Here is a 26,034-nt window from a genome sequence, read left to right as displayed (position 1 = left end):
AATACAGTTCACAAGGTAAAACTTCATATTATGTATAGTTGTGGTGCTTTCAATATAGCAAAGGGTGAATATAATTTACAAATCACTCCTTTTTGTTTTTATTAGCATTTTTCATACTGTCCCATCTTTTTCGGAATTGGGGTTGTATTCTATAATATGCTACATTATATTATACTAAGCATCATACTACACTATACTATACTATACTATACTATACTAGCAGTTGCACAACTACTGATTTTTAATAGTCAACTGGTTAAGCCCATTAGTTGAGTTGAATTTGACTAGTCGTGACATCATCTATGCCATCCTATCCTTTCTAAATAATTATGCATAGCATTAGTATTTCTATTATTTTTGAAGGCAACTTTGCATATATTGGAGGTTACTGTAGCATCTGTGTCATCTTTATCAAAGTACATTTGATACACTTCACTCTTCAGTGCAGAGCCATCAGCCTCCACTACTGTTGACAACTTTCCAAAACATAGGATGACAGGGGAAGAGTAATTTATATTCATGAGTAAAGCGATAACTGATTGGGCGGTTCAGTAATATTCACCAGGAAAGCACTGCCTGATTGGTCAGAGACAATATAACCCAACCCCTAAACCTAACCCTAACAAATCTGGTAGAGCTTTCCTCATTAAAAGGAATGTGTCTTCCATTGCCATCTTACGTTTCGGAAATCCACCACCTGTTGCATTTCCTAGAGAGATGTTTTGTAAATCACATGAAAAGTGACAAGTTGACTTTAGGCTGACAGTGTCAACAACATTAGTTATAGTTGACTAGTCGACTAGTCTATGCAACGCCTATACTATACTATAATTAATTAAGCATTAAATACATTTATAAATGTGCCACATCCCAGCAGTTCCAGCAGAGTGGCTTCCTGAACATGGGGAGAATCAAGTTAAATTCACAGGACAAGCCTGGGTCATTCTTTCTCTCTCTCCACAGTTAGTCACCTATGGGAAGCTCTTTTCAAATATTGAGGACTGAAGTGGGCTGCCACTGTCTGTGACCAGGGCCGTCTCAGATTAAATGCAAAAGAAGGGCTTTAAATAGATTACTGGAAACTCCTCATTTTGTCTTGTGGAGAGGGGCAATAAGCAGCAGTCTCAATCATGGTCAGTCAAGCCATTATCGTTCATGGCTAATGTCAGAAATCCTTTCAATGAAGTTGCTGCTGGTGGGCCAAGGCAGCAGGAGAAAATGCCTGCCCTCCTCTCCTGCAGATATCACGGTATACTGAGAGAGGAATTAAGCTAAAACTAAACAAATTGATCCCTGTCCTCTTTCACACAGGGAGGAAAAATGCTGAGCTAAGGAATGTGTCAGTAGTGGCCTGAGTGATGGCAAATGACCTTGATTGACAAGGCGCAGGTTTGTTTAGAGTCCAGGATAGTGTTTTGCACTTGCTGAAAACAGCAATTACTCCAACAGATACAAACATGGTCTACAGTTAAATATTTGCACATACAGTAGGGTCCAAAAATCTGAGACCACATTAAAAAAAAAATGTGATCCAAAAATTTAATTTCACCTGGGAGATAAACAGAAGTTTTAGCATCTTGATAACATGTAAAACAAAGAATAGTATTTGTATGCTGGTAAAATAAATTATATTATTTTTTATTTTATTTTTATTAAATTAGAAAAATGTGAAACTTTTGTACCCCACTGTATTACTAAGTAGCTTGTTTATAAATAAATTGCACTAGCATTTAATTGTACATTTGTGAACTTTTCATGTCTAATAAAATGTGTTCTTTAGATATTTTATATCCAAATCCTCCTACATCTAAATGCCAGAGCACCAATCCATGGCTCATGTTGAGAGTTTGTCTGTATGCATGTGAGTACTCTGTATATCTGTCCTACCTGGGATATGCTTGGCCCAGCCAATGTTGACCACCAGTTCCCTGTCGGCCAGGTCACATAGCGTGGTCAGGGCTTTGATGTCGCTGTCGGGCACGGTGGGGTCAGGCATGGCGTAGATCTTCTCAGGCTCCGCCACCAGCAAGTGAGACACAATCTTGTTATCTGCAAGGCAGCCAAAGGGGACTGTATTTGAACACCGAGGGGAGAACAAAGAGACAGATTGGGATTATACCAGCAAGGTCATATAGTGTTTGGTTCAGTTACAAAGAAAGCAATCAGATAACATGAAATATTGGCAAAATTGTTCTGTATGGGTGGACAAAGTGATGTTTGTGTAAATGAAAATGCTGTTTTTGGTTTACTAATGAATGCCTGGTTTCATTTATGACTAAAAAAAAAGAAAAAAACCTTGTTTGGTTTCTTGTGCATAGTCAGGGAGAAAATGATTCTCAACCTGATTTGCTGCATGACTTTTACATCAAGACATCAAGTGTCAATCCAACAAATTACCAAAATTCTTTATCATACAAAATGAAACAAAAATGCCACTTTTTAAACATTGTAATGTATTAATATTACAGTTTTTACCGATATGAGCATGTCATGAAACCTGTTCGTGTTAAATACTGTAGAGTTTGTGATAAAAGAGAGAGAGAGAGAGAGAGAGAGAGAGAGAGAGAGAGAGAGAGAGAGAGAGAGAGAGAAATTTTCTCCCCCATTAAAAAGTTGGCTAAAAGTTAATAATACTATTTATTTTGCTATACCAGCTATACATTTTTATATGGTTATTTACATTCAGCATTGTTTTTTCCTCTTGTCTGCAATCCTATCAGAGCAGACAATTCGTTTTTGGGTTGCAACCCACCAAATGAGAAGCACCGCTCTACAGAATCGGATTCTTCATCTGAATCTAATTCTGAATCATGCCGTAAATTGTGGGTACGAAGGTTAGTGTTGGGGGTTGTTTTGTCACTCTAATGAGAGAAAAGAAACACATTTCAGATCGGATTGCGTCTGCGAGGGAGATTGGAATAGGTCATTAGTGACACTCTTACTGTTAAATGAAATTAATTTGCTGTTTAATCATCTATGTCAATGCAATATGATAAGCAGACAGAACCCAAATACACCAATGGAATTTCTATGTGTGTATGTGTGTTTGCACAGCCCAAATGAATAACTTTGGGCCCAGGCCATATGTGTTTGAGGTCTGAGGACACAAAAAAACGATCACTAAATTAAAAAGCATTAACTTCTGAGATGTGTGTGTGTATATGTGTGTTGGAGGAGGGTAGACAATGGATCAATCAGCCCAGCCCCTCTACTCCAGGGAGTGGGGGAGCCTGTAAGTGCTATCTCTAGGTAAATCTTATTTAATGTTTCCCTAATTAGAATCAATGCAACCCAATTTCCAAACCCCATGCCTTTGGTATGTGCAAATAATCAATCAGGTAGGCTAGGACCATGGCTACTCCTCTCTGTTTGTGGAAATAGAAAGAAGAGAAAGAAAAGACAGAGAGAGCTTGAAGATAGACTGATAAAAGCCTCTGTTAATGGGAGACTGCATTCGAACCTCCAAATCACCTAAAAATAACCTAAACATTTGAAACACTGGGTGTCCTCTGAATTACCAGCTGATAAAATGACATCAGTGGTGTGTCATTTAAAAATATTTTTTATTGTCATAATTAACATAATTTTTTCCCATACAATGAAAATGAATGGAGACTGAGGCTGTCATTCTGTTTAATATATCCTTTAGTGTTCAGAGAATAAAAAAAGTCCAAAAATATATGTTTGGAACAACATAAATGTGAGTGAATGATGACAAATGACAAGGGTGAGCTATCCCTTTAAAAAAGAGGCGTCAAGCTTTGAACCAATATATCATGGTGCATATCCATTGGAAACATTGCCACTGTCTCCAGCACACTGGCACTACCGAAACAAAGTCACTAACCCAGGCAAGAATACAAAAATGAGGGAAAAAAAATCAACGTAATGAAACTGGATAGAAGCTGGACAGAGAGAAAAAGCTTTCAAATAAGTTGCTCTGGGTGGATGGAAATAAGCCTGAACCTGGAAGGGGGATCAGCAGGATTAGGAAGAAGGTTATTCAGAGTGCCGCATTCCTAAAATGATTTCTACCACTGTAATAATTAAGATTATTCCCACTGCTATCATGCATAAAAGCATATTGTATTCCAGGAGAATATGCTACCATTAAGTAAAAAGGCTTTAGGGACAAATCTGTTAAGCGCTGCCGTGCTGTCTGTTTGCAGAGCAGTCTGACAGCGCGGAAGCTCCGGTATTGTGGGTTTGATGTCTTTGCCAGATTGGATTTAATCCGGATTAGACCTCTCTCTCTCTCTCTCCACACACACACACACACACACACACACACATACATACATCTTTGTCGATTGGCTCTGTAATATACTACATCTCTGTCTTTCTTGTTTTGCATCCAATTTCCTTGTGAAAGGCAAATCAGAAGGCAGACCACTGTAAGGTGACATTGAGATATTAATAAAATATTTATGTATATGTCTTACAGTTTTTATACAGATGTTTGGGGTGGTCCAAAAAGGAAACTTTATTTAGCACAAATCAAAATTATATTGTGGTTAAAAAGAATACAGGCTGCATTTAAAGGAATAATTCACCCAAAATGAAATATACTCACCCTCATGCCATCCCAGATGTGCATGACTCTCTTTCTTCAGCAGAACACAAACATAGATTTTTTTGAAGAATATTTCAACTCTGTATGACCATAAAATGCAAGTGAATGGCTGCCAAATTTCTGAAGCTCCAAAAAGCACATATAGCCACCATAAAAGTAATCCATACGACTCCAGTGGATTAAATAATGTCTTCTGAAGCGAAACGCTAGGTGTGTTTAAGAAATAGATACATTTTTAAAACGTTTTTTCCTTTTCTAAAAATGTTCGCTTCCAGCCAGTTCATTGATAAGGTGGAGTTCAAACTGCCTCTCATATGACATAAACGCGAAAGCCTCCTCTGCATTGATATTCATACGTAGAGACCTTATTAGCAGCTGTTCCTATGGACCGCATACTGTTTCCACACAAAAGCACTTCATGCAGCGATCTGACCAAGGAGCTCGGTCTGAGGCATCTCCTCCATTCACTTGCATTCAAACCGTTTCAAACAGCTCTCCTTGTTGGCCACTCCAAGATGGCATCGCAGCTGACATATCCAAACCAGCCGAATGAGGCATCTATGTATGAATATTTTGCTCCTCTGTTATAACCAACACTGCACTTCCTTATTTTTTCTTATTTCACGTGTCAGTTCTCGTGTGAACTTGCCAACACGCTTACGTCACGTGAAAGGCTGCGTGACCTCGACAGTCGTGAATTTTTAGGTATATTTTAAATATTGATCTATTCTTTACACACACCTAGCGTTTCACTTCAGAAGACATTAATTAATCCACTGGAGTCGTATGGATTACTTTTATGATGGCTATATGTGCTTTTTGAGCTTCAGAAATTTGGCATCCATTCACATTTTATAGACCTACAGAGCTGAAATATTCTTCCAAAAATATTCGTTTGTGTTCTGCTGAAGAAACAAAGTCATTCACATCTGGGATGGCACAGGGGTAAATAAATGAGAGATTTTACATTTTTGGGTGAACTATTCCTTTAAGATTGTATTTCTAAGTGTTTTTTGTGTGTATTTGTGTTGGGCCCATGTCACTGCAACCTGGGAAACAACAAAAAATATTTCCTTGGAGCAAAGAGAAACATATCAGATGATTTAATCCCGATATGAATGAATATGACCTACATTGAAAAACAATCATACTCTTACAGAGTATTTTCGTCTTGTTTTGGAGTAAAAATATCCAAATATACATCCTTAAAACAAACTGCATTTACCTCATAAGCACGTGTTTCACTTTTTTTTTTTTTTTAAATCAAGCAAAACAAATTCTATATGTGTCACAAGACAAAGTACACTTACAGTCCAGCGTCTTGGTATCATACACAGTTTTGCTTATCAGTTAAACTTATCTTGTTTTATGGATGTTTAGGTATTTTTACTGGAAAACAAGACAAAGATACTCATTAAGAATATAGTCTTTGCAGTGTGCAAAAAAAGTGCAGTTCATATGTGGGCTTACATGGTTTTTTGGGCGGCAAAGCCAGCTGAGGGTTCAAGTAGGGACTGTTCTCTGCATCTATCCGGCGTTTATACTTCTGTCTGCCACCACGGACACGGTCCAGTCGAACCCCTGGTGCAAAAAGATGAAACAAGGAAAAGAAAACATTTACTTTCCACATAAACAGAAGAAGTCATAACCTGCAAGCAGAGCTCGGCCACTTTAAAAGCACAGAGAGAGGAGTGGGCTGCCGTGAGCCCTCAGCTCGTCATAAACTGCACGGCAACTGTCAGTGGCCATTTCAGGGATGTGGACAGGAGATGACCAGCTGCTGACAGACAGGGGCATGCTAGCTCTCTCCATGTGACATCAGGACACGCACCTGCCCATCTCCTGCTCACTGCGTGTGTGTGATTGCCCGCGTGTATGCGCGACTCTTTAGAGCAGTCAGCTCACAACAAAATAACACAGCAGAGGGACACATCCTCAAAAGTCTTGGTTAACACTCATGCCTCAGTGTATGGGAGCTCAAGTATTCCTGTCAAGCACATCATTGTTTCTTTAAAGTCAATTTGAATTCCTGTTGGGTACTTTTTTTATTTCCGAGTGTATTTTTGACTGAAACAAGATATTCAAAGTGAAAAAATGAGGGGCGGGACATGATTGGAAAAGTGGGTGTTACATACTAAAATTGAGCTGGACCAGAATGTAAATTTGCTAAAATTATGACTAATTTGCTATTTGGCTATTTAGTGACATAAATAGAAAAGACAAGTTGTTTTAGAGGCAAAGCAAGTTTTGCAAAATATGTATACTTGGAATAACATGCACCAATGAATTCTTCACAATAAGACCAAGAACATGCATTAATAAAGTAAATAAAGTAAATTTTGATTTCATGTATTCATATCTTACGTTGATATTTTCAGTGCACAAAGAGCACCAATATAGTGTGATGGGTGGGTAATTTATTAAGGCATGGCGGTTGTGAAAACATTCTGAATCCATCCATCCCAACCCCCGATTCTGATGAGTGCAGAGCCTTAAAGACCTGTCCCTGCTTTTAATTAATTGACGTACAAAAGAGCCTTAATTTAATTATGCAAAGCTCTCCAGGGGATGGGCGGTTTCCGTGGAAACCACTTAAAGGTGGCCTAGGACCTGTTTCATGTTGCATACGGGAGAGGAGCGGAATGGACATGAAGTCCCATTGGGATGGCCCTCGTTTTACAATTAAAACACTGGAATTCTCGTTTATCTGAATGGCGCTCAATTTGCACCTCCATTGGGCTTTCAGGGCCTGACATTTTCTGAATAATTTAACAATGAGATGCACCTTTCTCATTTTCAGGATCACTCACAGAGATTTTAAAGCACTTGGTTCAGGGTTTACCTATTCTGCTTACATTGCATCTCGACTGTTAGAGTGTAACTAAATAGCAGGGCTGTAACCACCATAGATATTTAAGGGGATAAATTCCTGACAATATTCAGGTCAATGTTCGATCAACATTGGTTTTTTAATGGTCGTTTGTAAATTTCTTTACATCTAGTCCTCAAATCTAATTGGTAAACACATATTCTGTTATATCAGGGTCAAAAATTAACATTTATATTAAGGGTAGAGCTGTAAAAGTTAGCACGTTAACGCATTTGATTAATTTAAAAAGATTAACGCGTTAATTTTTCTTAATCAATATTAATGCATTTACCATTAATACAGCATAAAGCAGCATAAACACTGGTTGGAAAGGTGGAACCTTTGCGAAGTGTCCGCTCGGAGTCATTACACTTTCGCACACACAACAAACATATACAGCAGTGATTCAGCATCAGAGATAAAGTGACGGTGAAATGAGCTCTTAACGTTATTTGTTGTACAAAACAAGTCTAGATGGAACTTGCGACAGAAAACAAGTATTACCACAGAAGCATCTCAATTCTTAACTATCACCAAAAATCAGAATGAGATGTTTTTGTCTGCAAGCGCTTTTCATGTGACGTTCAAAGTGGTGCTAGATGCTGGCATTGATGCCCTGGCACGAATTATGAACGCAACTTCACAATTGCTTTAACAAAGCAGATAGCCACAGTCTGCCTGCTGATAAATATTGTGGATGATGAGAGTTTAAGAGATTTAATCCTCACTGCAATGAATATGCAACATATGTGAGGACTAGTTCTTTCAATAAGTCAAACTCCCACTTAGACTTTGGGAAACGTTTAATGTTACTTGAATTAGTGCTATTTTGGTGAATTTATATCTTTATATATATCTATCTATATCTTTGGAATGCTTTGTTTGGAAAAATTTTAATAAAGCATTTTATTGTTACATTTTTTTTTTTGTTTTCTTTCCTAAGAAATAAATAAATGCATTTTGACAGGAAAATAATTATATTTAGAGTCAAATTTCAGCACTTGCAAAATCTGCGATTAATCGCGATTAACAATGAAAAATTACTCAATTTAATCACGATTAAAAAAAATTATCAACTGACAGCACTAATTAAGGGGTAATATTTGTCTCCTGGAATTGATTTTCAGGGCCATGTTTTTAAAATATTTTCATTGAAAATAAATTATACATCTGAATAGTTAGAATAATTAACTAAGCCTAGATTTTAAGAAATCCTTTAGATGTTATCAATAAAAAAAACAGAGGAATTTATTACAGGCTTTTTTGCCATCAAATTTAGAATTTTGGTCACTTTTGTGTGCATTTAAGCCCTGGTTAATTCTTCACCCTAGGTTACGCCCATGCTAAAAGTGACCATAGCCAAATTAAAATCTCTGTCTGTAGATTAATATTGTGCTGTAATTGCCCAAAACACAGGCTTATTTTGGAACAGAGTGATAATGGGTGTTAATTTAACTTTGCCCTGGCTAGTTGTTGACTATGTGGCATTGTACTGCAGGACAAAAGAAGATTAGTGACCCTGTTTGCTCATAGTTCCACGAAGGAACACCCCCCCCCCCCCCACTCCCGCAACACACACACAAGTACACAAATCCCACAGGCTTCATTTTACACGAGAAGAGACAAAGGTCTTAAAACGATGTCACATTGCTGGCATAGTCTGCTCGATGCCAGCACCCCAAATATACAACAACACAAGATGCTCACATGTTGACAGCCTCTCATCTTAACAAGGCCCCGCAGAAACCAGTTCCTGCCTCCCAGCCTGGGTGCCTGGACTGCAGGGTTTATTGGGCTAATTCACTGCAACACTGCTGCCACAGACATGCTTGTAATAGCATCACCTGCAGCGGCATCTTGTATCTCTTACAAGCACCAAACCTGCATCTGCCATGCAGGTTAACGCAAGACAGATATATGGCTCTTTTATTGGACTAATCAGATTTCTCTCACTGAATACAGGGCACGGAGTGTATATGACACAAAATTCCCAGTTTAGGGACATCTTAAATTACATTCTTTGAATTTCTTTTTATTTCATTCCATTTTAATTCTACTTCCTTACATTCAAATGACAGTTCTGCATCCTGTTTGCTTCCGTACCTCAATTCAATCTGAACTCAAATTCAAATTAAATTCAAATTTAAAAAGCATTCTCTAATCAATTCTAAATGGCGCAAAACTCTGATGTACACACGCAAATATACAACGGTCATGTCCAAGCTCCTCATCAAGGCACTAAACATCGAAGAGCTCAGGATGTTTTAAAAATAGTGCAAGGAATTAATGCAGCACCAACCCTGAAAGATGCCCTCTATGCTGGGGGTATTGCTGAAGGAGGATCGATCAAGGATTTACACATTCCAAAACAAACAACACTGGAATCAGTTACCCTTTGTTACTGATTTGCAGCAAGCTTTGTGGATTCTCTTATATGGTTAAGATTAAGATGTGGTTATGCGATGCCGACCCAGGGGTGATCACTACCCTCCACATTCAGCAAGTGTGGCTTCACACCATCATACAGGGTCATAATTGTGATCTGACTGCTGATAGACCTTCTATTGCCACATGACTGTAAAGCAAGCAGGCGCCTGGCTGCACATGGTGTGCCACTGGTTCGGGTTTCACACAGGCGCAGATACAAAGAGCTGCCGATTGTTTGTTTGATGGCGTATCTATGGGCCTGTGTGGAGTGATCTTGATGAATAACATTGCTTCACAGGATGCACACCGCAAAAAACACTCTGATATTACAGTCTCAACATAGACCAAATCCTTTATACCATCCAGTGTTTGTGGATTTCTTTATAAAAGTAATGGGGAAGTAGGATGAACTTGTCTCTGAACTTAATAACTGAAGAATAGATTGCTTGAAAATGATGGAAAAATGTTTTTGATTCTATGTGGCAGATATGTGTAATTTGATTTTATGCTAGTTTCCTCTTTTTTAATTGTTTTATAAAAATAAAAAAATCTGACAGCAGTATTGCTATTGCTAAAAGATCAAAAATAATATGATTTGCATGGCTTGAAATGTAGCTTTTGATTAGTTTCATACATTATCACTAAGTGGACATGAAATGATTTTACAGCCCTTCATGCCATGCCAAATGCATCACATTTCATGCAAGCAGACAAAAACAAGAGAAATCGGAAAAATGGAGACCAAAAAATTAATGCACACTGTTGTAAATCCCCAGTAGATTATAAGACTTTACTGTTTTAATTAAAATGACATATTGACTAGTTTTGGTGGGATTTTTTTCCCCCTTGTTTTAAATTATCCAAGCATCATCTCCACACCATCCCCCCACATTTTATTCAAACCCACAGATGACCGTAAACTTCTTACAAGGCTTGTTTTGAATTTCATAGGTTACGTGGAATCCTGCAAGGCGTCTGCAGAAATTTACAGGGAAGTGTGAGAGAAACAATCAGCCTAGCAGCAATGTGTGCCACTTTAAAAAGGACTAATTAATCAGATGTGGCCAGAGAATTCTGACATTAGGGGAATCACTCTCTCTGCTGACATGAGAGTTAATGCAAGTATGGAAAGATAGGAAAAAAGTGTGATGGAAAGGCAGACATCGATGTTACATATGTATAAAATAAGACTAAAACAAAAGCTGTTTCAAAAACATACCTATTACCTGCATACACAGAAAAATAAATAAATAAATTAATTAATAAAATAAAATAAAAAACTATTTTTGTCTTGGTTTCCAGTAAAAATATCTAAACATACAGAAAACAAGATACATTTTCTTGAGAAGGAAAAATGTGTAAGATATTAAGCCTTGTTTTCAGAGAACATACTGTATCGCCATATTTTACACAATTTTACAAATGTACATTCATCTTGTTTTAAGGATGTTTAGATATTTTTTACTGGAAAAAGAAGGCAAAGATACTGATTAATAAAATAATTATTTTGCAGTGTAGGCAGCTGCTTTCTAAGGAATCTTCACAAGTGAATGATAAGGAATGTTCTAGACAGCAACTCCACGTGCCACACAAAAAATCTACAATCAACATTTCGCTTGATTTATTTGCATATTTTGCATTCTTCTCAATGAACTTTTCAAAGTGCTCATAGAATTTCCTTCTCTGTTAAGGATACATACGATGCTAGGTATATTAGGCAGCATAATTCTGACGGCTTTTGGAACAGCCTTAGCTTCTGTTGCACAAATGGCACTCTATGATGCCTTTAAATTCTGCCTTCATAGGCAGCTCACTTGGTTTTGGAACAGAGCAAATGTCTCAAACTGACATCGTTATATTACACCTATTCTTGTCTAGTAGTCAACAGCATGCGTGCAGACTGTCTAAAGATGGAGACTCTGTTGTTTTGGCAAAGACTGAAGAGCATTGGAGATAAATATGGCAGCCAAATTTCCTGCAGCTGACACATATAAACACTATGCCATGTCCACTCAACAAAGGCTTAACTGTTCACAGGAATGCCAGACTTGTGCTATTAGTTCTGTCTCTTTTTACAGGTGTCATGCATCAAAACAGTATAGCTTACTCTCTGCAATATATATGTGTATATATATATATATATATATATATATATATATATATATATATATATATATATATATATATATATATAGGAACAAACACTTAACCAGCTAACTGGTCAACTGTATACCAGAATAGATCTTCAATCAACAGTATGTCTAGAAGGAATATGAAACGCTGTCCAAAGGCAAACGTGAGGAGGAAAGAATGCTGTTTTGATTTATTTACTACAGCATTGTAATGTGGTATATAAATACATTCCTTTACTGATATAGCGCCTTCAATTGGGTTACTTATCATGGCACTGCACTGCACTTAACTGTCTATCTATCTGTCTATCTGTCTGTCTGTCTGTCTGTCTGTCTATCTATCTATCTAGGACCAAACATGGGAAGTCTTGTACCAAAATGTGCTATGCTGCCAAACTCCATTTATTGTTCACCTTAAGTCTTTCTCTTTCAGAAAGTAGACCTTCTAGGAACAAGGCAATAAAAACATCACAATAGGAGTACTATAACTCAACCTTATTCCCATGTTCTTGCTGGATAATTTCAACAAAATCCAAGGGGAACCAAATTGTTTTTGCCAAACCACCAGTGAGCTTCCTTCTTCTGCCAAAGCACACATCCTCCAGTCTATTCCATTAATGCTGTGAGCTTTTATGTGAAACAAACTGTGACCTACAGCAGAGGGCAAAACAAAGCGTGTCCTGAGTGCTGAGGATGCCCCATTCTGAGAAAAAGAGCAAAGCACAATCGCAATCGCCAGAGTTTACACAGGATGCAAATGGGCCTCGGACAAATGAACATGGGCAAGCAACAGGACTGCTGGTTTCCAGATCCCCTGAGATCTGCAGGAATGAATTATTAAATCTTCACTGAGGTAGAGGGGGGAGAGAGAAAGAGTGCAGGCAAAGCAGAGAGGGGGTAAACACACACACTGTCATCTGAATCTCCCTCCTAATCCAATGAGAATTTATTTTCTTTGCTGCTGTAAATGTTGGTCACTAAGCTGTGGGACAATTGCACTCTGTGGTGCCATTCATGCATAAAATGTGAATTTCTATTTGATTTTCTGATGTTTAAGCCTGTTAAATTCCCCCCAACTCCCTCATGCACAATCGCCTCCTCTAGAGTTTCTCCATAACATAATTACAGCGAGGAGCAAATATTGACAGCCTTTGTCTTGCGCTTTGAAATGTTCACATTTTCAAATAAAAAAACAAACAAACTCAGAATTATGTTCTGCATTTTTGATTGGGCGGCTACTAAATCTAAATATTGGAGGTGGCACTTTGAATTCCGGAATATCGGAAGCGGACGCTTTGAATTTTTTAATGTGTGGTGAAAGGTTTTTCACTTATGCTCGGCCTTGACATGGATTTGCATCCTGTGAAAATGTGCTGACCACCGGCAAGTAAACAGACGTGACCATCTTGATAAACAAGCCAGGTTTAGTGTGTGTCGTTGTGTGTTCGGATAAAGGGTGTTAGCAGTTTGTTTCGATTAGATAGCAGACATGAATCAATGACACATTCTATCTAGACTGTCAGGAATCACATGACAGAAATGAATCAAATGAATGCATGTTTTCTCACAAGCAGCTAAAGGCCTTGGCAAAGGGTCTGATTGTAGGTGAGAGAGGTTACATGTGAATGACTGGAGCACTTGAGCTGCTTGTAAAAATGCCTCACACCACTTTGATCTTGTTTGATTATACCAATAGCTGGAATAGCTAAATAATATTCTCATTAACACATGCCAAATGCATTGATTTTAAATACCAAACAGGTTAAACTGCCTTTTAATATTATCATTTCTATTTTGAAAGTACATATTGAATTAATGCAGTCAAAAATTAGCTTTATTATTTAAAATGCAAAATACTTCTTGTTTTATTGGTTCTTTCATCATTATTTTAGTAATCAGTCCCTATATTAACTAAATTTAAATCTGCAATTAAAATCCAGTTTTAGTCTCAATATTCCTAAGAACTGTATACACTCTTTACAATATAACTAAAGGACACCAGGTTGTATCTATTATTGTATATGCATAATGTGCATGGAGTGTAGCAACCTTGTTAGTACTAAATCATTTACATACAATATACATACAGTGAGGTTGGAGATATAGATATATGCATGAATATAATCCCATGAACTGCTTACTAATGTGGTACAGTATATCGCTTTCTTGCTCTTTCTCATTTTAAGCTGAAAGGTCTCTCCTATAGTACCTTATTGAGACTCTCCTTCATACCACCCACCCACCCCTCCACACTCACATCTCACTTGATAAAGAGCTTTCCAAACAAGCTCATATATTTTCCAGAAAATGTACTCACTTCTTGTCCTGATTAATGATTTTAATCTAAATGAATAAAAATAAAAATTGAAAATTATATTTCCAAAGCCCACAAAACGAGGGGAAAAATTCAAGGAAGAAGAAAAAAAAAAAGACCATTCCCACTTAACAAATGAGCCTTCAAATATTAAAAGAGTAGCTGTAGTGGGTGATCCTAATGAAATGTGTCCGGTGCTTGGCTGCCTTTCCATACACAGGCCGTTTTGAAGCCGGAATAATAGAGAGATGCATAGAGAAAATAAAGAGATAGAGAGGGGGTGCCCTGCTCATTGTCTGCTCCAAAGCTAGGGAGAATTACTGAGCTATCTACTTTCTTTAATTATTGTGTCATGCCCTGTCCATTCTCAATACTTCTTTAAAAGAGAAAGAGCGAGAGAGAAAGAGAGATAGCTCTGAGAACAGGTCTATTGGAAACAAACTGCAGGTAAGGCGGAATAAAATTGCCTCAGTCTTGAGACTGCAGTGGGTTGAAGCTAGTGAGTGGGCATTGACTGATGTGGACAAATTTTGCACAATATTTCAGCACAAAAACTCTAGTTGTGGCTGGCTGCGTCTCTTTCAGGGCTTTGTTTTGAACCTGCCAAATGCTCGACTGACTTAATAGACAATGTGATGAACGGTGATCATTTTGGGGAAGGACAATATTGCTGACTGTCAATATTGGAATTACTTTTGATCGGATCACCATTGGATTTCTCACTTCAAATGATCATACACATGTTGGAGAGGGAGGGATCGGTGTCTGGAGCAAATTGACATATCTGTGCTTGCTTTGTGAGAGGAAAAACAAAACTTGACAAAAAAATAAATAAATCTATATATATATATATATATATATATATATATATATATATATATATATATATATATATATATATATAGACAGAGTAATCCGAGAATGGAACGGTGGTGTCACGTGTGTAAAGCTGTTATTGGTGATCGAATCATGGGTGTTCAGAACAGAGCAGCATTTTATTATTCCCCATCTTTCATCCAGGATCCCCAGTATAAAGAACACTGAAATTTTAGGGGGGTGGTGAGCGCTGATGAAATGTCATCCAAATGATTGAAATGTTGAAGTTCATAATTGGAAACACACAGCTATCTTATGAGCCTCTTCCTCATCTTTCTCTCTCTCTCTCTCTCTCTCTCTCTCACACACACACACAAACACACACACAGACACACACACACACACACACTCAGAGCAGAAGAGCAGAGGCATGTGCGGCTGGGCACGGCAGTGGTTTTTATGGTAATTGAGGCAGTTATATGAGGTGGATGTGGACAGCGCCTTTCTTCTGCCGAGACTTAAAGAGAAATAAGCGTGTGTTATCTTCCTGCCGGCAGAGCCGCCCTAATGTTGATTCAATAATACAAGACGGCTCTTATCAGGGCTCGGGGTGACTGATTGGCAGGCCGATATGTTTAGACAATGTGCTGTGTTCAAACTGAATTTACCCAGGCCTCCAGTCCACCCAGGAGCAAGCAGAGCAGAGCGAATTAACACCACACAATGGAGTAAGACTCTTTCAACATCTCTACATGCCCCCCTTGGCTCATGTCTTTTTCTAGACCGGGATAGAAAAAAAAAACAACCGCCTACAACCCTTTAGAATGATCACGATATTGGTCTTATAATAATAATAATAATAATAATAATAATAATTATAGCTAATATTATTATATAATTAAAATAAAATAATAAATCATTATTATTTCTAAAAAAATTATTAATAAAATACATAGATAAATACAAATAATACAAATAAAAACAATAATTACATATTATAGCTACTATTATGAAATAATATTTAAAAAAAATAAAAAGAATACAAATAAAAATGTATTATTATCATTATTTTATTATATATAATTATTAATTGGCCATTAGCCTTCAGCACAACTAGTTGAGCATTGGACTAACAAAGCCAAGGTTACGGGTTCAATTACCACGGAACACACAAACTGATACAAATGCATACCTTGCATGCACTGTAAGGTGACTTGGGATAAAAGCCTCTGTTAAATGCATAAATGTAAATGTATTTCATGCTTTAGCAGATGGTTGCATATTTGAGACAACTGTATCGCTGCAAAATCGAGGAACATAACTGTGTTTACATTTGAGGGCCCTGTTTAATCCTAACAGACATCCAGTTGTGGGCAAAAGCATAAGCAGAATGAGGTGTTACAAACACATGGGTGTGTAGGGTTGAGATATTGGCCAAGGAAGGGTGGCCAGCGTTGTGGGATCAAAAGAAGGCGATTCACGGCTTCGTCTGGCCTGATGGTGGAGTAAATGAGAACAGATCATCGCTGCGGTTTGTGGGTAGGTGGCTGTCGGCTGTCGTCCATCTCCCAGCCATTAAATTGCTGGCAAGATGGAGGGCCTACCTTTCCTGTAGCCACACTTACAGATCAAACAGTGACAAATGAGATGTAACAGCACTTGTAAAGCAAGGCTACAATCTGTCAAAATACAATATAATTTGTGATCTGCTGTGGCAACTGCATTCTATATGCCTGACGTCTCAACACAGCTTTCTTGGGTCCACTTACGAAATCTCGGACAGTTTCTCTGACACTCTCTTTTTTACATTCTTTTAAACATTTTAGGGATGCTTTGACCTTTGGCCAAAATAATAGCTGCTAATTATGTTTTTGTTGTGGTCAATAACTTTTATGGTGGATGATATTACAATCTGCACTATTTAGCTTTATGTGTTTTAAGAAAGTGATAAAACTAAACCCTCAATTTAGAATTTTGCATTCTGCAAGTGCCATTATGCATAAAAACATAACGTACAGATTAAAAAAGAGTTATAACTCTTAGTTTAGTACTTCTGAAACCTTATCAGGCCAATAATAATAACACAAATATCGACAAGGTTACCAATATTTAGAATCACTAATACATTCTTTATGTTTTAATAACATGTCACCAATCATGTACAGTCATGTCTATGTTTACAAGCCCCTTGTGAATGCATTTATATGTGTTACTCTGTGATTTGTGTGTAACTATATACAGTATAGTTAAGTTACTCCTTAACTACCATTATTTCTAATCTGTTTCTGATGCTAAATTCCAACAAAGCTAACATTACAGCAAAGTCTCTGTGTATCCTAAGCCATTTTACATTTCAATTTCAGAGTCTCTCCCTTTCTCTGGAGCCCACTTAATGAAAGCTCTGATTCTTACCAATATGTCAATGTGAACTACATGTTCAAGTGTTGTAATTTAGACCGCACAGGAGACCATATTGACAACATGCTGTAAAAGGCTTGTGCCAAATCCTCAAAGTCTTTCGGGCGAATTCAAGTTCTAAAGGCAGTTTTTCACGGTAGCTGTCTCCACTGACGTGTTTGTGTGAGGTAGGCTTGGTTATTACCTGAGGAAAATCAGTGCTGGGGAAAAAACTACTTAGTGAGCTGTATGTCTGCATTAACAAGGCCTCTCTCTGCCTGAACAATTCCTCGCCTCTAAATGATCTAATTAAAGTCTCATCAGTCGTGTGTCTCGGGCCAAGCCCTCCGCTGCTGCATTCAGACACTTTCACACGCAATGCTGTTCCCTGCTGTGCTAGCACTCCCCTTGGTCTCACTGATCACATGGAGGGCTTCTGACAGATCATCATAAGAGACAGTGGGTGTCTCGTGAGGGTGGAGGACATGTAGGTGGTTATACGTTGAGTAGGGGTAAATGATGGTGGAAGTGGTTGACAAAATTATTCCTTAGGTGTTGAACAGTAAAATATATGAAAATTAAAAGGTCTTCTAGTCTGTAATGCTAAGTGACTAACTGCCTTAACCACAAACCACTCAGGTACACATTGCTACGACATAAACCACCTTTCCACCATCAGGCCAAATGGTACAGAGCACACTGAGGAATGGTTCCAGTAGGATCTCCACTTGAGCACAGTTTGGCACGACATGATTACAAACCATTCTCTGCCCAGATTTCTCGGCACAGTTAGCTAACCGTGCTTAACCGTGCTCTATCGTGCTGGTGGAATAACTTTAGTACATGGCGACTCACGATTGTCAATTTGCCAACGCCAAGGTAACTCACTTGCTTCTAGGTAGCTGGCAAAGTTTGCTGTGGTGGAGTTAATACAATTTTATAAAAATAGTGTATGTTTGGTGTATCTTCATAATTTTATGATGATGGTTTAAGTAGTAGCCAATAGTACATTATTTTTCGACACGCCTTTTTCTTCAGGGAGGTAGATTACGCTAGCAACTCATTAAAACTCATATAATAGTTCGTTTTATTACTGTGTTTGTGTCCCGTGGCATGCACAACCCCTCAGCAAATGATGGTAAACCTCTCACATTTTTCATTTTGCTTTCCTTTTAGCAACATGGGGCATGTCTTTCCTGTGCTTTTACAGAGTACTCGCACTCGCTCCAATGTTTACCACTCACGCCGTTGCCAAACGACGTATTTGTTACGTACATTTAAGCACCACAGTGGAAAAACAAGCACCACAGTGGAAAAACAAACCGTAACTGTGCCAACTGGCCTGGATTAGCACAGAATGGCAATGTTTCGCAACAAGAAAGTGAGCAAGTGCGAGTGCGCAGTGGTGGAAAAGCGGCTATACAGTGGGCTCCAAAATTCTGATTCCACATTGAGAATCTGGGATTGAAAATCTAATTTAAAATAAAATGAGCATTTTAGGATTTTGAAAATATTTAAACAACTAAAATTGTATGACATAAAATAAATACGAAATGTTTATGACTCTGAACTATTTTATAGGTCAGTAATGAAATAAGCAATATATGTGACTGACTATATTAACTCTTTTTTTTTTTTTTACAAAAATATTTTTAACCCACCCCATATACCCAACTTTCCAGAAAGTGGGCTGAAACTAAAACTTGAAAATTGATTTTTTAAAAATGCACCTTTTCCCCTTCAAAAATGTGTAAACATTTATGAGCCTTTAACATGACCGGGAGAGACAGATTTTTGCAGCAGGTCATAGTCTATCAGGAACTGTAAGATTGATATGGTATGTGTCACTGCTGTAAGGCAGAGGGGGTGATGGTGGCCGTCTCTGTCTAATGGGGGGTGATTGCATTAGTGGAGAGTTGTGGTGAGAGAGCTGGAGCACAGGATGGTGCTGGGGGCTGGGCCACACTGGTTAATATGGGGCAGTTGGGAAAACTGATGGTGTTGTAGGAAGGAGGGATGGGCTTCAGAAGGCCTGCCGGTTGCTCTAGGTTTGTCAGTGGGAGATGAGTGGGTAATTGCTGCTTCACCGTGCCCAGTGTGTTCATTCAACCCTTTAAATGACAGAACCAGCATCTGATTCTTTTCCCTTTTTTGTGGTTGAACTACATAAATTTCATGGTTTGCCATTGGGCAAATATGGGCAAACTAAAATGAATAGTGTATGTTCACTTTATCAAACACTTTGGCAAGACATTTAGGTGCCGTAAACAGGAACTTTAAGTATCCTGTGGGTTTACGGCTGAGTGACAGGGGTATGACCCACTGAAATACACTCCTCTAAAGAAACTTCATCTGTCAGTCATATCAGTGCTTTAACAGCTCTGTACCTGGACAGCCTGGGTTACAAAGGGAGGATAATACTCCCTGTTTGTGTGTTTGTGTGCGCACGTTTGTAAGTGTGTGTGCGGCAGAGAGTAGTGAGAGAGGTGCTTTTCCTTGTTCAAAAATGTATGTTGTGTACATAGCTTTACTACACTAAGATCTTGAGAATAGAAACTTTTAGGAGTACTGGTAGCATAATAGTTAAGTATCTGATTTAATTGATATTACAAGCTGCTGGTTCGATCCTTTATAATCAATCTGCTGTAATTCACTTTTGATAAAAAGCATCTGCTAAATGGCAAATAACAAGCACACAGAAAACAATGTCTACTAAAAATGGTAAGCAACATTAAAAAGTGTCTAACCACAATGGGCTGATCTGTGGGGATATCTTTGATAGATTAATACACAGCATCAAACTAAGCAGGTCATTTCTACACTATTTTTGGATGAGAAATTAGCAGATGCATAGTGATGCACCTTCTTGTAGCAAAACTCTGGATAGAAATACATTCATAATACTTTGTTTTAAAGCCTGTGACCTATTTTACTGCAAATTACACAATTGCTTTTGTACATGCTGACACTCATGCTAATTAGATGCAGCATTATGTTGTTGTGTGCTCATAAAGAAAAAGATATGGTAGTAAATATGTCATTATTTTGTTAAGGGTTCACATTAGAAGAATTGTTTTGATGGATTGAGAGTTATGAGTGCAGGGAGCTTAAAATGATAGACTTATGAATATGTCAGCTGTGTTAATTTTTTTACACAGTTTTCTGTTTTAGTCAGTTTTAATTTTTTTGCCAAAAATGTCCTTTAAAATTAGTTAATATTTCATCATGTAATATTCATAAATTCTAGTCAGTTTTATCAACAAAAATAACATATTTTAGTTGATGATAATGTGCAAAATAACAGAAACTGTAACAGACCAATCTTTAATAAAATTTTCAAACATTTAGAAAAAATGTATAAATATTTTCTTAATTTAAACATGTATCAAACATACAGTACTGTGCAAATGTTTTAAGCACTTGTGAAAAATGTTGCATAGTGAGGATTTCTTCAAACATAATGCAATAAATAGTTTTCATTGATCAATTAATGTTATCCAGTAAACATAAAAAAAAAGCAAATCAATATTTTGTGTGACCACCTTTGCATTCAAAATAGCACCAATTCTCCTATGTACACATGGGCACAGTTTTTCTTGTTTTTTGGCAGATAGGATGTTCCAAGCTTCTTGGACAATATGCCACAGTTCTTCTATCTATTTAGGCTGTCTCAATTACTTCTGTCTCTTCATGTAATCCCAGACTGACTCGAAGTTCTGTGGTGGGCACTGTGGGGGCCATGCCATCTGTTGCAGGGCTCCCTGTTCTTCTATTTTATTCTAGTCTATTTGCAAAAGGAATGTTTGTCTAAAATGTATATTTCCCATTGACACACTAAAACTGAAGATATAAATAACCATCTTAAGACAAATGTTTTTGTGAAACATATTATGTGCCTAAGACTTTTGCACAGTACTGTATAAAAGATACTGTACAACATACTGTACAACTGTCCTTGTTTTGAAAACCTGAGCTCCTGAAATTAGAAGTTTAGAAGTTAGCCTATTGTATTCTGAATTCTTCAAGCCTTAGAGACTGTTATTAATTTTCTGTGTTTAGCCAGTTTAGGATATTGCATTGTGTAGTGTGTTTTTTACGGAAACAGCGTATTCACAATGCAAGTTACGCAGCGCAAATTCCGCATATTAGGACTAGCACGTAACTTAGTTCAATTTCACCTGTTCATTCGGTTCATTGCCTATGCAGATGTAAGCAGGGGCGGGGTAACGGTTTTTGAGGTTCCAAACAACTGCGCAACAGGTGGCTCCTGGAACAGGCAATATGGCTCAAAAAATTATATCTCCATATTTTTAAGGCTGTTGACGATATTCGAAAAACATATCTTGATAATTGTTTATTTGCTCAGAAATGAAGAGATTTAAATAATATTTTTTTATTCATCCTAACAGCCATTGTAGCCAAATAGATTCAAAATGTTTAATGAAATAAAAGAATGGTGTTTAATGTTTAATATAATAAATATGATTTGTAAAATTCAATACAAAAATACAGTAATCAAAAGGCAATGTTTACCTACATATATTTTTACCAAACATTTCTGTGAATGAACAGGGTATGCAAAAACTACTACTTCACTCACTTATATTTTGGAACCTTGCTGAATATTATTTATTATTTTCCAGTCAAGTTTATTATTATAATTTGATGTTGAATTAGTATTAATATTTTGAGGGCTTGTTTTAAACAATAGTAGTATATTTCTGTTGTATTGACTTCACCTTCACCTGGAGCTTTAATTTTGAACTGCAGTGTCAGTATACAGTTCACAGTTTAAAATGTTCCTCATTACAAATCTGGTAAAACGCTGTCACCTTTTCCATTTCAGTGACACTGCATTGCTTTTTTAGATTGCATAATAACTTTAAGCAGCTTCAAATGTTTGGAATTGCACGAACCTGCAGCACTTTACCTTTACAGTGCATGTGAAACGCTCTGCAACTGCTGAGAACATCATATTCGCGAGTGAACAGAACAGCGCGTCAACCTTTGAGTGTTTTGCCATTCAACAAGGGGCCCCCCTTATGTCCGAGGCCCCACTCAATTGCATGGTTTGCATGGTGGTCAACACCACTACTGGAAGTAATCTGTAATATTACATATACTGTATGTTGTGTATATAGTGATCAATATCATGTGTAAACAGGATGCGTTTGAGTGAGGTAATTAATTTGTTTTAAAGCGGTTCATTTTGCCGGTGTTCATTGCGTTCATCTCATGCACCTCAAGCGTGAAAATCCCCAACATATTGGATTATTGGATTAGATGAATCTATATCTAATATCTTCTTCTATAAACATATAATTCTCTAGATATTTCATTTTCTGTTTATATATTGCACTGTTAATATCTTGCAGTGTTATTTTTCATATTTTCATCATATTTTTGTCAACAGTATGTTTTAATGAAAAAGATTAATTATCGTCACAATGTGTCTTTTTTATCTTGAATTCCATATAGTTGACGAAATAAAATAAAAAACCTTCATCTAAAGTTTTCATCAGTAATTTCATTGACCAGATTAACACTGTATGTCATTGTGTAAGTATTTGCTTGAGCTGAGGTGGACTGGAAAAGTCCATATTCTCCTAAAGTGTGCGCTATTTTTAATATTGGAGGTTTTGGAGTAATAACATTGCACTCAGGATGGTGAAAACTGTTGTGTACTGTATATGAGTAAAGAGTCTGCGGACTGTACTGTAGAAATGCAAGACTTCCTCTCCTTCAGTGTGCCAGCTCCCGTCATTCATAGATTGCTATTATCTACTCTCTCAAAGCCAGCGATTCCACATTGCACCAAATTTAGCCTCTCAAGCCCCCCTCAGGTTTCATGCCAGACCGCTCTGCTGCTCAAACCTCTCTCTTTTCTGCCTCTTCTCTTTCCTCCTGCTCAATCACACCAGTCCACACAGATTGACAAAGTGTGATGATACGGATATCACATGCCTGGAGTGTATGTGTGTGTGTGTGTGTGTGTGGAAGGTGTTGGCTCCCAATAAGTGAAGATAATCAGGAGAGAGAGGCTGATGCTCTCTGCCTTGTGAGGGCAAGCAGCTGTGATAGGGTTTTAGCGACGCTACTGACCTGCTTCCTGACATAAAGAAATAAGGACATCCTTCGTGCACCAGCTGTGTGGGCATCAGGCCCCTGCCAAATTCCAGACCCTGCCCTGCAACCAAATCAGCCTGGCCGGCTGGAAAGGCACAGTCTGTGGGCTCAGCATGCAAAAAAATCTGCCGTCTCCAGGCAGTGGCGCAGAACCGGACAAGCAAAGAAGCCCAATCTATGCACAAGTGAATCCTAGTAAGGAAATTGGTCACAAATTACCAAAACAAAGCAGTCAGGGAAAGCCAGTGCAGGCAAATCGTGGCCTGTGGCCACGGCCCACTGCACCGCACAGAGTGCCGATTGAGCCACATCATTTAAAATGGCACGTTACTGTTGCATTGTTATGACAGCCAGGCAGCTGCTTAAGTGTGCTGCTTTGGTGTGGTTGCAAGAGCCCATATATAGCCATTAAATGGTCAGAAGGTGCTCCGCACGGGCATCCCAATGGAGGATTCTCTGGAATCACAGGGGGCAGGAAGAAAGCGCTTGTGATGAGAGATACGGTGAATGCTGCAAGCGGTCCAGACACTATATCTGAGCCACTCAATTATGGGCACAATCGTAGGCCTCCGCTTCAGTAGCGTCTGCCAGGCCCGTGGAAGTACACGTTCATAGCAGCATGCATGAATTTACTGCGCACCACAGGGAGCACTTCAGACTATCCCCTCTGATACTACGCAACACCACTGTTTACCGGACTGACACCGCTGGGGTTCTTATGGTGATATGGCCACAAGTATTCTAGTTGCCTAGAGTGAAGAAAGGAAAATGTGTATGTATGCATGTATGTGTACATCTAATTATGTGTATATCTGCCATCAGTGTGCCAAGCAACTGCCTTCTGGGAGAAATCATAGTCTATTAAAGTGTCAGCAAAGTCTCCCTGGTGCTCTGAATGGAGAATGAAAGACTGCAGTGCTCCAGCTGTCCCCCTGCCCACAAGTGGTTGCAGTGGACTAGGAAATTCTAGAGAGTGGAGGATGGGAGCAGTCCTCCAAAGTCAGCAGCATGCAAAATCTTCCCTGCCTGGCTCGGGTCCAAACACACAGCACTCATTCCGCTTCCAATTCAGCACAGGGACTTCCACCAATCCTCTGCGGGTTGCTCAAATGCCTAAAGATGTCATTTAGTTGAGAATGGCGAGCACCAGGCAGCAGGGGTAGGGAAGGATTGACGGGGAGGGAAGAGAGGTGGCAAGGGAGAACCAAGGAGAGCCAGGGAAGTATGGAAGAGGGATTTGCACTCCTGTGCCTTCTGTTGCCACTGAAGAGGTGGCGGAGAAGGCACAAAGATGACCTTTCTGTCTCCACATGAAAAAAACAAGAAATCTCTCAGCAATTAAGAGGAGTTAATGCCTTAATTATGTGTGTCGTTTTAGGCAGCGCCAGAGGGGATCTCCTAAATAGCAAGAGAGGGTTGGGGGAGGGAAGTGGAGGGCGAAATGGGGAAGAGGGAAAGGTAACTAACCTAGCTGTTTTATCCCCAGAACCAACCTTATGGTCAGTGGTTTGGGTTTTTCTGCTGGTGTGGTAGACAGGTTATTGTTGGGCTTCTCCCAAATGATCCACGAAGGGTTATTTCAGATGAAACAACCTGATCACGCACATGCTCTTAAGCCCTGAAGCGTGCACTGAGTATGGAAGGAAGGTGTGTGCTGTGATACACATCACTAGCACAATCAAGCAGGGGCTGTCAGTCAGTTATGACACTATAATGAGCCTGTCATGATATTCAAATGGCTCCGTTCTGAAGAGTATGACTGTCTTCTGTGCACTCTTTGGTGCCACATTTCTCCTTCAAGATAAGGACGCAAAAGTCTTCATCTGAGAGGCATTACATAGTTGTCAGTGCTGTTCGGAACATTATTTTTCAGACTGGTTGGAACAAAGTTAGCCACATATCTAGTGAGGTTTTACTCTTGGTGGCTTGCAAGAAGATGGGCAATGGACTGTTCTTTAATGAGGACCTCAAACTAAAGGTGTGGAGCACAATCTCACGAAGGAAAACAAACCAGCTGTGAGAAAGAGTTGCCATGCTGACATTTAACAGCACAGACAGAGGCGCTATCTAGGAATAAAGTAGGCCAAACTACACAGAGAGAGAGAGAGACTGCATAATGATATCACCCCCCAGAGAGCACTCTTTAAGACGGTGGCTTTCTATTTTGGGGAGGCAAGAGTGGGGAAATGTGGTGTGTGGAGGGTGGTCTCAGACGGGTCCTCTCCTAAGGCTCTAAATGAATGGCGGCGTTGCATAATCCAGCGAGCCTCGCCTGCTGACAGCACAATGATTTATGCCCCCCGTCAGAAGAGGAGAAGGGCTAGAGTGTGAGAGGCAGCCAAGAAAGAGGAGTGTGTGAGAATGACTGAGAAGAGAGAAA

General features: G+C 38.6%; 1 protein-coding gene across 2 annotated transcripts in view; it reads right to left on the bottom strand.

Moving 5' to 3' along the window:
* Nucleotides 1–26,034, bottom strand: part of esrrga (estrogen-related receptor gamma a) — a 96,542-nt gene that overhangs the window by 34,880 nt on the left and 35,628 nt on the right. For both annotated transcript variants that reach the window (XM_051723397.1, XM_051723398.1), the window contains 2 exons: nucleotides 6,044–6,154; nucleotides 1,888–2,070 (listed from right to left, as the gene is read on the bottom strand). In XM_051723397.1, the coding sequence (XP_051579357.1) occupies nucleotides 1,888–2,070; nucleotides 6,044–6,154 (294 nt within the window). The remainder of the gene's footprint in view (nucleotides 1–1,887; nucleotides 2,071–6,043; nucleotides 6,155–26,034) is intronic.

Source organism: Myxocyprinus asiaticus, chromosome 17, assembly GCF_019703515.2.
Source record: "Myxocyprinus asiaticus isolate MX2 ecotype Aquarium Trade chromosome 17, UBuf_Myxa_2, whole genome shotgun sequence".
Taxonomy (NCBI): Eukaryota; Metazoa; Chordata; class Actinopteri; order Cypriniformes; family Catostomidae; genus Myxocyprinus; species Myxocyprinus asiaticus.
Note: the sequence above shows the minus strand (reverse complement) of the source record. Positions and strands in the feature narration are given on the sequence as shown.